Here is a 12,441-nt window from a genome sequence, read left to right as displayed (position 1 = left end):
ACCCACCTGAGGAAAGTGAAAAAGAGATGAATGCACCCTCAATAACAATTACACCCTAAAACAACATAGGGGCTAAGAGAACATTTGAAGAACTTAGAAACCTTTTGCACAGAAGTAGGGATGGAGGTCAACACTTGTAAGACCAAGATCATGGTCTTTTCTTTGAGGAAGAGAAAACAACAATGCACTTTCATATTTAATGACAAAGCGCTATAAATTGTAGAAGAATAAAAGTATTTGGGGATAGATTTCCATTACCGGCTCAGTTGGAAAACATGCAGATCAAAAAGGATACAAGGGGGATGAAAGACATATTATCTTCTTCAAAATAGGTGTAAGACAACATAGTTATGGGATTGGAAGACTAAGAAAACCCTCTTTGGGTTGCTGATACTAGTTATTTTATATGGCAGCGAGGTATGGGAGAGCAACGTATCAAAACATAAACGGCGACAAATTAAAAGAATTCAGAAACACTTCACCATAACTAATCTCAAAATCAAATCCACAGTCCCATACAAGATTATTTTGGCGAAGGTGGGAATGTTCCCAGTGGAGACCTCTGCAATTGTTAGATTGTTGAGCTATTTAAAAAAGGTGAGTAAAGTGGATGCACATTGTTGGCTTAGTAGGGTGGTGGACAGAGAACTGGCTCATTGGAAGAAGACATGGAAGAAACAACATGATAAATGGTTCAATAAGTGGAACATTGATTACTTAGAAAACAATTTTGAAAGAAAAAAATGGGTGGCATGAAAAATCAAATCTGTCATGTGGGCAAACCAGCTAGGTAGAAATTTTTTTATTATGTCAAATAATTTAATCCCACATTTGAACATGACGAGAAAGAATATTTAGGAGCTGAGATCAAAGGAAATACAAAAATCTTAATTGCTCAATTGAGATTTGGTTCCCACCATTTGAGATGTGAAACTGGTAGATGGAAGGTCCCTAAGGAAGAGTGGGAGGACAAAATTTGTAGATTTTGTAACAAGAGTGTGGTGGAAACAGAGTGACACTATCTTAAGGATTGTACAACATATGAAGACATTTGCAGCCAACACAAAGAAATGTTAAAAGTGAACAACATAAAAAACATTTTCAAAGGATCAAGACTCTTCAAAGGGGCCATTTTACTTATGCAAATTCACAACAAAAGAGACAGGTTGGAGAAATAACATCAGATTGACTAGGAGTTTTATCTGGGTCCCTTGGACTTATGGCTTCGTAGACATTATTAAAAATATTTCATTCATTCATTCAATCCAAAGGAGGTCGAGTAAGTGTACATATAAAGTACACATTCATTCCAATTTGCTTAAGTGCAGGGAGCATGATTGGATTGGAAGGAAACCTACGGGGAATAGGTGGTATCATGGTGGTCAATATGTGCCTTTCTTTTATAAAGCATTTGCTCATCTATCAAATTAGCATCCATGCTCGAAACTTCGAGAGGCCTGGATTTAATTTATTCGCATATCTTGGAGTGCACGTAACACTCGAGTATATGTCCCTCCCTTTTTTAAAGGATTTCCCGACATTCAAAATTAGCACCCAGGCGCGCTCCAGGGAACTTTGAAGAGGCTAAGAATTTTCCACATTAGTTCCAGTAGATCTTAGCTCCAAATACCATGTACTCTGAAAACACCCAGATTGTTCAATGGTTGGAAGGAAACCGAGAAGATTCATACGGCATAGAAGTGAGAGGAGATGGAAAGCCTGCGAGTATTTTCATGGTGCCAAAAACAATGAAAGGAAATTATGATGTTATCTACACTCCTCAGGTAATATCTTTGGGGCCTTATCACTTCCTCAAACCTCACCTTGCTGATATTGAATTCGAGAAATCTAAAATCATTGCAAGAGTGGTAATGAGTAAACTTCCTCCTCTTTTCTTCACACCAATTCAAAAAGCTAGAGATGGAGCAAGCCTTGATTCAGATTTGCAGCATGACAACAGCTTTTTTGGAAGTGTAGTTCCTCATTGTAGGGATTTCTATGGAGACTATCGGTTTCTTCAAAAGTTGAACGAGGAGACATTCGCCATTATGATGTTTAGGGATTCTTCATTTCTCCTCGTTTTCCTGGCACACCATGTAGCCAATAAGAATAGCACACCTTATCATCAACAATCCTATTCACATGGCGGAAGCCCATTCTAGGGTCTAAAGTCAGGTAAAGGTCTGTATTTAGATATCATGAAAGATGTCATCAAATTAGAAAATCAAATCCCACTTTCGGCTTTAAACTCACTCTATGATTTAATGGGCTACCCAAATCAGAAATTTGAGGCCTTTGTTGCTCAAATATGTTGTTATTATTCTCCACTCTGGATTCAGCCAAATGAAGATCAAGGTTTAGCTACCAAATTTCATCTCCTGCATTGCCTCCATTTAAGTGTAATTTATAGCAAGTCCCGTAAGGGCGTTGCCCAGTACCCTACTAATGGCTGGCCTCTTTTGAAATGGCTTAAAAAACATAGTCTCTGTTTCAGAAGTAGAAGAAGAATGAGAAATGGTAAGAGGGGTGATAAAAAGAGATGGGACCCAACTCGCCTGTTTGGATCGAATGTTCTTCCCTTTGCTTTAAAATTAAGCAAGGCTGGAGCGAAATTCAGGCATTACAAGGGAGGCATTGAGCAGATAAGGTTTGACAAGGCCCAGTCTGCTTTATATCTTCCTGTTTTGAAGATTGGCATTATGACAAAGACGATTGTTAGAAACTTGATCGCCTTTGAGTTGTGTTCGTCAGAGAGTGAATAAAATTGTGTTACTAGTTTTGCTCGTTTGTTGGAGGAGTTGATGCAAACCACCAAAGACGCTGAGGAGTTGAGAAGAAACAGAGTCCTTGTGAACTGGGATGGGAGCGACGACAAAATGGTGGAGATTGCGAAAAACATGAGCAGTACTTGTACATGGAAACCATACTTCAAACCTGTGAATGATGCGAGAAGCAGCCTCAAGGCTTACTACTCAAGAAGCACATGGAGAATCCTGTGGAGTGAATTTGTGGACACATATTGCTCAAAACCATGGGTTTTGATATACGCTGTCGCGGCTTCTGTGCTGCTTGTCATGACTGCTCTACAAGTTTTGTGTCTGTTCTACACCTGCAATAAGAAAGCCTAGATCGTTTGTTATGTCTTGCTACCATTAACATTTTTGCTAAGCCCTTTCAATAGCATATTATTATATTAATCTATTCTTCACTTCCTCTTGCTTCTAATTTCACATATGTGTAAGTTTTGTGAAAACAATCTGAGAAGTGCCAATGTTATCATAAACAAGCATAGTAACGAGAATTGCCCAAAAATCGCCTGAATCGGCGATTCTGCGACTAGATTCATGCTGGGTGATTTTTTTTGCATCGTGTATCGGTATCACTGATTTTTGGGCCATGAATCGCCGATTCAGGCGATTCATGTAAAAATTGCCAAAATCGCCTGTAAAAATTGGGTATGAATCACCCGCGGCATGTAAAAAGGGAAGTTGAAATTTTAAAAAAAATCACTTGTTTTTGACCTATTCTCTTTGTTATAACTCTAAAGGGCCTTTTATCTGTTAAGCATGAGTAGAAGAGAGGAAAAGTGAGAGAGAAGAAGAGAAAAGAAAAGCCATAAGTTTCCAACCGGCAAGAAGGAAGAGCACCAAAGAGATCAGTAGGCCATTTGGGGAGCCCATCAATTGTTTTGGGAGCATTAAGGAGCCAATATCAACACTCCTCAACTCATTTGCAAGAGGTAAGTGCTTATTTTTTTCTTGCATGTTAGTGTATTATGCATTTTTTGTTAAATTTTTAGTGTATTATGCGTTTTTTGTTAAATTTCTATAATTTTCAAGAATTTTAGTGTAAATCTTGAATGTTCTTTATTTTTACTAAGTTGCAAGCTAGGGTTTGTTGTTTTCTAATTTTTATTAGCTTCAAACTTTGATATTTTACATTATTTTTTTTATTGCAGCAGCCTTTGCTCTCATTTTTCGCAAATTCCAATGGGTAAAAAAGATGAATGTTGGAAATATAATGAAGAGTTTCCTGGAAGAACCAAATATCAAACAAAATGCATGTTTTGTAAAGAAAAAATAACTTCCGAGGGTATTTATAGATTGAAATTCCACATTGCTGCTATATTTGGACACGATGTTACAATTTGCACTCACCAAACTCCTGAGGCAAAACGCACTTGCTTAATGGCATTAAAAAAAATTGAAAAAGACAAAGCAAATAGGAAAATGCAAGTTGAAGAGTTAAGGGGTATTGGCTCCCATGTTCCCGCATCCGCAGCTGCATCCACATCTGCATCTGCATCAGCTTTCGCATCCGTAGGTTGTGTTGGAGGGGGTTCTTCTAGGCCTCCTTTTTATCCTAGTTCTTCTGCTCGTGTTAGTGCTAGTGCTAGTCGGTCACATACTGAGACAGAGTCCCACACCAACCTATTGCAGCCCAGAATGCGGAAAAACAGAATGGATAGTTACTTTGTGCCCTGCACTACTCCTGGTTCCCAACCCATGCTTGAGGGCATGGGTTTGAACAAAGAGATTCACGATGCTGCTAGAAAGGAGATATGCAAATTTTGGTACTTTTGCAACATTCCATTTATTGCAGCCAGGTAATTGATTCTTTTTTTTGTTTTCTTTAAAGTTAAAATTAAAAGTAAAAGTAAAACTTTAATTATATCTACTTGTTTTATAATTTGAGTCTTTGACATCCAAACTTTTATTTGTGACAGGGCTCCTTATTGGCAGAATATGATAGATGCGGTTGCTATTTGTGGTCCGGAGTTTAAAGCTCCAACTGAGGCTGAGTTGAGCAGATACCTCCTGGATGAGATGGTAGAGGACATGAGGGTTGACCTCGAGGAGAACCGAAAGGAATGGATTGCAAAGGGTTGCACCATCATGATTGATGGTTGGACCGATAGGAGGAATACAACACTCCTCAATTTTCTTGTATCCTGTGGAGGTGATTGATCATTCTACTTTCCTACATACATAATTGTAAATTTTGATTTGTTGAATGCTAATTCGTTAATGATCCATTTAATATTATAATTTGTTGTTTTGTTACTTGTAGGATATACCATGTTCATAAAATTCATTGATGCTTCCGCACATGTGAAAAATGCCACATATTTATGTGAGGCTATTGAGGAAGTTATAGCAGAGGTGGGGGAACAAAATGTGATCCAGGTGGTGACGGATAATGCAGCAAATTATGTTGCAGCAGGTAAACTTTTAACTTTTCAAGTTTTGAAAATAAATTTATTTGAATTTTGAAATTTGAGTTTCTAATTGACTTAAAATTGTTGTAGGTAAACTTTTGATGGAGAGACACCCCACCATATTTTGGTCCCCTTGTGCAGCACACTGCATTGACCTCATGTTGGAGGAAATTGACAAACTTGAGTTTGTCAAGTCGTGTGGAAAGGGCAAAAAACATATGCAAATTCATTTATAATCATGCATTTGTCCTTAGCACAATAAGGAAGTACACAAAAGGCAAGGAGTTAGCTCGCCCAGGTATCACCAGGTTTGCCTTGAATTTCATCACCTTGCAGTCCTTGTTGACATCAAGGGATGGATTGAAGAGCATATTTGTTGGGCAGGAGTGGATTTACTCTTCCTATGCTACGACCACTATAGGGTTAGATGTGGCGGATTGCATATTTGATGAGGATGGTTTTTGGAAACCCGCTAGAGAAATCCTTAAGGTAAATTTATTGCAATTTAACATTTAGTATTTTGCTTTTACTTTAAGTTATATTATTTTATATTTAAGTTTTGACTCAAATTTTTTGTTTTACTTTATATGTAGGTCACTGAGCCCCTTGTAGCTTTGCTACGAACTGCTGATGGGGAGAAGCCCTCTATGGGCTACATTTATGAGGGCATGGATAGAGCCAAGGAGGCCATCAGAGCCCAATATGCAGGAGTGCAGGAGAGGTATGGCCCTATTTGGGACATCATTGATAGGAGATGGCAGAATCAGCTCCATCGACCCATCCACGCAGTAGCTTACTATCTGAATCCGGTATTTCGTTTCCGTCTTGAGTTCAAGGCGGATGCGGAGGTTCTCACTGGCTTATACACAGTGATTCAGAGATTGAGTAGCGATGAAAATAGCGCTGCTGCGATTGTTGAGCTAGACTAGTTCAACAATAAGGAGGGGCCACTTTTCTCTAGCAGGATGGCCATAAATGCTCAAACAACAGTACAGCCAGGTAAAAATTAAATAATATATTCAATGTTCATGAATCTAGATTTTAAACTTAAAGTTGATTATATAATGCATTAATTTTAGAGTTGTAATTTGTAAATGAGACTAATTGTTTTTGTTTTTCGTTATTTCAGATAGATGGTGGCAAATGTTTGGAGCCACAACCCCAAACCTTCAAAAAATTGCCATTCGCATTCTGAGTCAGTCGAGCAGCGCTTCTGGATGTGAGCGCAGTTGGTCCATGTTCGAGCACATCCACTCGAAGAGGAGAAACAGGTTGACAGTGCAGAGGTTGAATGATCTTGTCTTTGTTCATTACAACCTTCGTCTTAGGATTAGATAGATTTTGGGCGCTGACTCCTCTCCGATCATTCTGGAGGAGATTGATCCAGAATCAGAGTGGATCATAGAGACCGTGGGCCCAGTCTTCACTGAGGAAGACCACGCGTGGGTTGACCAGGTGGATGTAGAGGCTGAGGCTGTGGCCAGGGCAGAAGAGGCAGTTAGAGCACGTTTAGGCATTGGTAGATACACACGCGCACGCACAGACGCAGGCCCTAGCGATGTTATTCGTGAGCCCATTGCCCATGCAGGGGACATGGCTCGGCGGTCCTCTAGGACCTACCTTACACGCCTTTCTCATAGGTAAACTGGATACTCAAAGGCTGAGGTTGAGGCTGCAACAGAGCTAGAGGATGATGAGGCTTGAGCTGGAGCCTTGTTTTTATATTTTGTTTACATTGTATAGATATTGATAGTGATACTGAATCACTGATAGACATACGTTTCAAACTTTCATGGATCTTCATCTTAGATTTATACATACATTTATGATTTGATGTCTTATAGATCTTCATGATTTCATCTTACTGATTCCATGATTTGAATCATTATGATCATTTGATTTTTATTTACTTCAGCTAGCATACAATTTACATTTTAGTACATAATGATAACATTGTTACGTATGTGATGGATTTTATGTTTCATGTTTATGTATGTTAGATTCTATTTGATGATGTTATAGTGCTTTTAAGTTATATTCAATAAAGGGTGCATGAAATAAGTCTTAAATTGTTCAAATCTTTACATTTAAAGGGTTTTTTCAAATTTGCCGATTCATCGCCGATTCACCGGCGATTCACGATTCGATTCGGCCGTGCCGATTCCGATTCACGTTACTTTGTAAACAAGTATTCTATAGATACTCCAACAAATTTTATAACTAGTGCCTCAAATTGCATTGGATTCATTAATTTTTTAGTGCAATCCAGTTCTTAGATTGCATGATTTAGCATAACCAATATTATTTGCAAGAATTTTATGGTGGAAATGGTTTGCATCTCCCATGACATTTTCTCTTGCACAATCTTGGAGATAAATTTCATTTTTATTTGGCAATCAACACATGCCATATGCTCTTAAGATTCTTAGCAATTCTGATAATTGTTCTAGGGGTGTGCTTAACAAGCAAAATGCAATTGCTAGTTTTTCACTATGGTGACAGAAGGAAATTTTTTTTTTCCTCATCTTCTACATCATTAAATAAATGTTTCCATCTAAAATATATCGAGTCATCTTCGTCTCCCAAGCATTCTCCAAATTTGAATATTTGTATGTTGTGGACAGATGAGGTCCTCCATGACGCAGCTCCACCGTGCCCTAGCTCACCTGGAGCACTCTAGCCTAGCCGTGATCAGCTTCCTTCACCAGTGTCCAGTGATCTAGTGTCGTCCTGTGCTCTAGCCATGATCCAGCTGTTCGTGGTCATACGCAAGAGTCTTCTCTAACCACTGATCATGGTCGTGATGTCCTAGCCGTGGTGCCTTGGCAGCTGTGTTTGGGAGTCGTCTGTTGGTGTCGTGCCTCTGTTGTACCCTGCCGATATTTCTAGAGACGTGGTGGCTTCGTCTGTATCCAGAGAGGGGGGTTTCATCACTTTTGAAAGCCATTCTGGTTTTTGGGGAGGTTGCGTGTGATCTGTCAAGCGCAAATTGAATGGCAGGTCGGATTTACGCAGCTTGACATTGAACAAGAGGTCGGGGACTTGGAAATATTGGTCGCCTCCTTCGATATTCTTGTGCTTTCTCTGATTGAGGCCCAAGTGTTTAACAAAATACCTCTATAAGTAGATTACCCACCACAAGACAAGATTTTATGTGAACTGTTTGACAGAATGTTGGGTATTCTATCTGCTTTGGTTTATTAATATACGGATTAGTTTTGTTTATTCATTTACTGCGTAATACTATTTTGAATCATGGAACCCCCACCCAATCTTGCAACACTACAGTAGATAGTTGACTGCTTGACATTATTGGAGAAGGATAATGCAGCTCTAAAAGTCACAACTCTTTCTCTCTCAACAGTTTCCCAAGGTCTCTTAGTGCAATTGCAGAAGTATGAATCAGTGAATCAAACTCTCCAGGACACTATTCACTCCCTATCTCAATCATTGAATGATTTGAACCAGCAGGTTATGACTAATTCTTCACGCATCTAAGACCTCTTTGAAACTTTTACCACACAAACAACAGGCATTACAAAAGATATCAGCTCCATTATTGAAGACTTCGGGGATATGGGAAACCTCAAGAACAAGCAAACTGAGCTTGTTAATAAACAAACCTAAGTTGTCGATTCGGGTTCGGGGACGGGTTCTGGTTTAGGGTTCGGTTCGTGGATTCGGGCAATTTTTTATTTCCCCATTTGGGTTTGTGGGTGGGTTCGTGTGTGTATATATATATATATATATATATATATATATATATATATATATATATATATATATATATATATATATATATATATATAAACACACACAGAAGAGAAACATGCATAGTTGCAAAACAAAGTCATTTCACAATATGAACAATTGTTGCTTGATCATTGATCAATGCCAAATGCCAGAGGGTTTCGGGTCCCTTCAAGACCTGTTTTTACCTGAATCTAAAAGCATTAAATACTTGCTCATTAATCTATCTTCATGATTGTAAAGAAAATTATACATTGAATTACTAAATTGCAAAACATAGACTAGTTCATCAAATAATACATTGAATTACTAAATTGCAAAAGAAAGACTAGTTCATCAAGTAATAAAGATTGAAACATGATGATAGATGACAAGTTTTTAGTAGTTTATCAATAATCATAGTATCAAATGCCTTTCAAGGGTCAAATGGATCATCACAAATGAGGGATCAATGGCTTCATCCCCAACTGCAACTATATCTAGATCTTCATCATTGGAACCCAAACTGGTTCCACTAGTCCCATATGCTGCTATATCATCATCCTCCTTGACATAAGAGATTAGATGAGTGAAATGTTTATTTATTAAGTTCCTTTGAGAGTTGCATAAGAAAACAATTAAAATTTTAAGGTTGTTTTAGCCTTGGGTTCGCTGTGGGTTCATTTGGGTTCGCTTCAGCAAGGACCCGAACAAATCCACAATCAAAACTAAGGACCCTGCTCGGACCCGAACCGAACCCAGGGACGAATCCGGACCCGAACCCGAATTCGAGCAGCAGGGGACGAATCCGACAACTAAGAAACAAACATCTCTTTTGACTGAAATAGAGCAGCAAATTAAAACTTGGGCCTCCACTTGCAAAAACTCCAGCACTACGCCTTTGCCCAAGGTAAAAAAAATCGTCCAAGAGAAGTTGGCAAAGGATCGGGTTAGGCGCTTTAGGGAACTCAACCTTTGGGTTAGAGGTCTTCCTTCATCCTCCATTGATCCTCTCCCACAGGCTACTCATTCCTCAACGAGCAACTGGGTATTTCCGAGATTACATTAGACAGAGCATGGTTTGGACACGATGGCACCCTTTTTATTAGGTTTCTCTCATTGGTTGATTGACCACAAGCTCTCAGGGCAAAGAAGAAGCTCTTCCTTCTTCCCACAAAGATATTTCTTGATGAGGACCTCACAAAATCACAGGTAGCTGAACTAAAGCACTCTAGGAGCCTCGTGGTAGAAGCAAGGAGTAACAGGAAATGGGCAATAATAAGGAATCTAAAAGCAGTTATTCGTGACACCTCCCAAGGGTTGGGATGTGAGACATTCCCAAGCCAAATGACGGTTTGAGCACCAACAATTGGGCAAGTCTAAGCCCTCTATTGGCTCTTTGCTTATCAACTTTTGGAATGGCAGTGGCTCCCTGTGGTCTTTGCCGGGCTTACATCATGATGCAGTTGGGTATGTTGAATTGTTGGTTGTTACCGAGACTCATGAGAGTCTTGCTCGGCCCCTTCTAGGTTACACAGGATATTAGTGGCTTTCAGTTTGTAGAGAGGAGGTCTGTGCTTCAGGTGGGGTGTGTGGTTCCGGTTGGGTTGCTTGTTTGATTAGAGATCTATCCAGTACTACCACATTGGTTCTTTCTGACTCGTAGGCTAGATTTATGCGGATCCGGGTTGGTGGCACTAGTCGCCATCAGAGAGATATCTTCATTGTTGTTTGTTACTTTCCGCCGACTTCCTCACCTTATGCAATTCATAGTGTTGAGGACGGGAACCCTTTTATAGACCTATTTGAGAGCATCTCCAAGTTTGGGGTTATGGGTGACATCATCATCTTAGGAGACTTTAATGCACGGACCAAAGATCTCTAGACCCCCTGGTATGACTGTGGGTCCAACTTGATTTGTACTACTGAGAGGGATCCTACTAGTACGGGGCTTCAGCATTTGTCCGAGGATCACAGTGGACCTCTAACTTGCTATGGTCACCACCTTCTCCAGCTCTGTGGGTCCTTCGATTTGGTGATTCTAAATGACCTCTCTTGCTTCTCGAGTTTGAGCTTTTTACATGTTGGCCTCATAGTGGGGGTGCAAGTGTGGTTGATTATATCCTCACTATTGCTTCTTTACTCCCCTCCATGCAAAACTTTACTATCCCCTGTCTTCCCTTGGTGGATCATGCCCTCCTTAGCCTTTCTGTTCGCATTTCTTCCCACCCTCTACCACCCATCTCTAGTCATCCTGCCCAGAACCACCCCCTTGTTTCTGTTTTGAGGATAGTGATCAAGACCTCTTCATTTTCCATTTGAGAAGATTCCTCTGCCCTGCTAGCTTCTCGGATCACAATCAGGTGTCTACCATGTTTCACTCACTAGCTACTGCGATTTGGGAGTCGGCTCTCCTCTCTATCCCTCACCGCTCCATTCCCAACACTCCCAGATCCGTTTGACGGAATACTTGTCCCATGAACCAGTGGTTTGATGAGGCATGTAAAACCTTCCACCGCTCTTTACGCTTGGCTTTTGATACTCATTCCCCCACTTTCGCCAATTTACGATTCTCCTACAAATGCTTTCTTCACCATAATAAGTGATTATTTATTGCTTCATAGGGCAAATCCCTCCACGAAACGCTTATTCAGTATACCAAGTTGTTTTGGCGCATCATGTTCTCCTATAGCCAACCCCAGTCCACCCCCGACCTTCACCTCCTTGCTTCTCATGTCTCCATGTATGATATCTTGGGTCAGCTCGCTCCCTTTCCCAGCTCACTTCCCCATTGTCACTTATTCTCCAACTCTAGCATTTATGAGGCCATTAGATTTATGAGATGCAGTAGGGCAATTGATGAGGAGGGTTTTCAGGTTTTGCTCTTCAAGCTTGGCACCATGCTCTTGGGCCCTTATCTCTCTACACTCTTTGATAGCGTGGTTTGTTTTGGTTTTTTAGAATCTTGGTCAAGACACGTTAGTAACCCAATCCATAAGTCCGGGTTGACCTCTAATCCCAGAAACTATAGGACCATCATGATTGGGCATACATTCACCAAACTTTATGCTACAACATTGAATACTATTTTATCCAGTGAGCTCGACAGGAGGAATTGTAGGGCTAAGGGTCAAACAGGATTCAAGGCAGACTACCAAACCATGGATCATATCTTTACACTATAGGCTATTATTGAGGAGGCTCGGCACCACTTGAAGAAAGTCTACTGTTGTTTAGTGGATTTTCGTAAGGCTTTTGATTCCTTCTCAGAGCGACCCTTTTCCAGAGATTGAGAGATATTGGTATTTCTGAGATCTTTCTGACGGCTATCATGAGGTTATATGAGACTGTGATTGGTAGACTCAGGACCACAAAGGGCTTCTCCAACCCTATCCAGAGCACCATTGGGGTGAAGCAGGGCTGCCCTCTCTCGCCCACCTTGTTCAGGATCTACATTGATGAGCTTGAGGCTTTTCTCAGTGACTCCTCACTTC

General features: G+C 40.2%; 1 protein-coding gene across 2 annotated transcripts; it reads left to right on the top strand.

Annotated features, from left to right (window-relative positions):
• Positions 1 to 1,284: 1,284 nt before the first annotated feature.
• Positions 1,285 to 7,059, top strand: LOC149538508 (uncharacterized). Of its 2 annotated transcripts, none has more exons than XM_089799834.1 (7): positions 1,285 to 3,739; positions 3,962 to 4,606; positions 4,727 to 4,959; positions 5,071 to 5,223; positions 5,309 to 5,707; positions 5,812 to 6,217; positions 6,348 to 7,059. In XM_089799834.1, exons 2-5 carry the CDS (start codon positions 3,990 to 3,992, stop codon positions 5,452 to 5,454), a joined length of 1,149 nt encoding a protein of 382 aa, XP_089655960.1. In that variant the 5' UTR covers positions 1,285 to 3,739; positions 3,962 to 3,989; the 3' UTR covers positions 5,455 to 5,707; positions 5,812 to 6,217; positions 6,348 to 7,059. The 2 variants fall into 2 exon arrangements, with proteins under 2 accessions (XP_089655960.1, XP_089655959.1); XM_089799833.1 differs by having other exon boundaries at positions 3,959 to 4,606.
• Positions 7,060 to 12,441: the final 5,382 nt, after the last annotated feature.

Source organism: Cupressus sempervirens, chromosome 9 (assembly GCF_028749045.1).
Source record: "Cupressus sempervirens isolate cs-2001-9-10 chromosome 9, ASM2874904v1, whole genome shotgun sequence".
In the NCBI taxonomy this organism is placed as follows: Eukaryota; Viridiplantae; Streptophyta; class Pinopsida; order Cupressales; family Cupressaceae; genus Cupressus; species Cupressus sempervirens.
This window is presented reverse-complemented; position numbering and strand designations above follow the sequence as displayed.

What these genes read in the sequence shown, in the direction of transcription:
- LOC149538508 (XM_089799834.1), top strand. Translation starts at nt 3,990, where the DNA reads ATGGGTAAAAAAGATGAATGTTGGAAATATAATGAAGAGTTTCCTGGA. An exon ending in ATTCCATTTATTGCAGCCAG is followed by an intron (nt 4,607 to 4,726) that starts GTAATTGATTCT and finishes TATTTGTGACAG; the next exon opens with GGCTCCTTATTGGCAGAATA. An exon ending in TTTTCTTGTATCCTGTGGAG is followed by an intron (nt 4,960 to 5,070) that starts GTGATTGATCAT and finishes TGTTACTTGTAG; the next exon opens with GATATACCATGTTCATAAAA.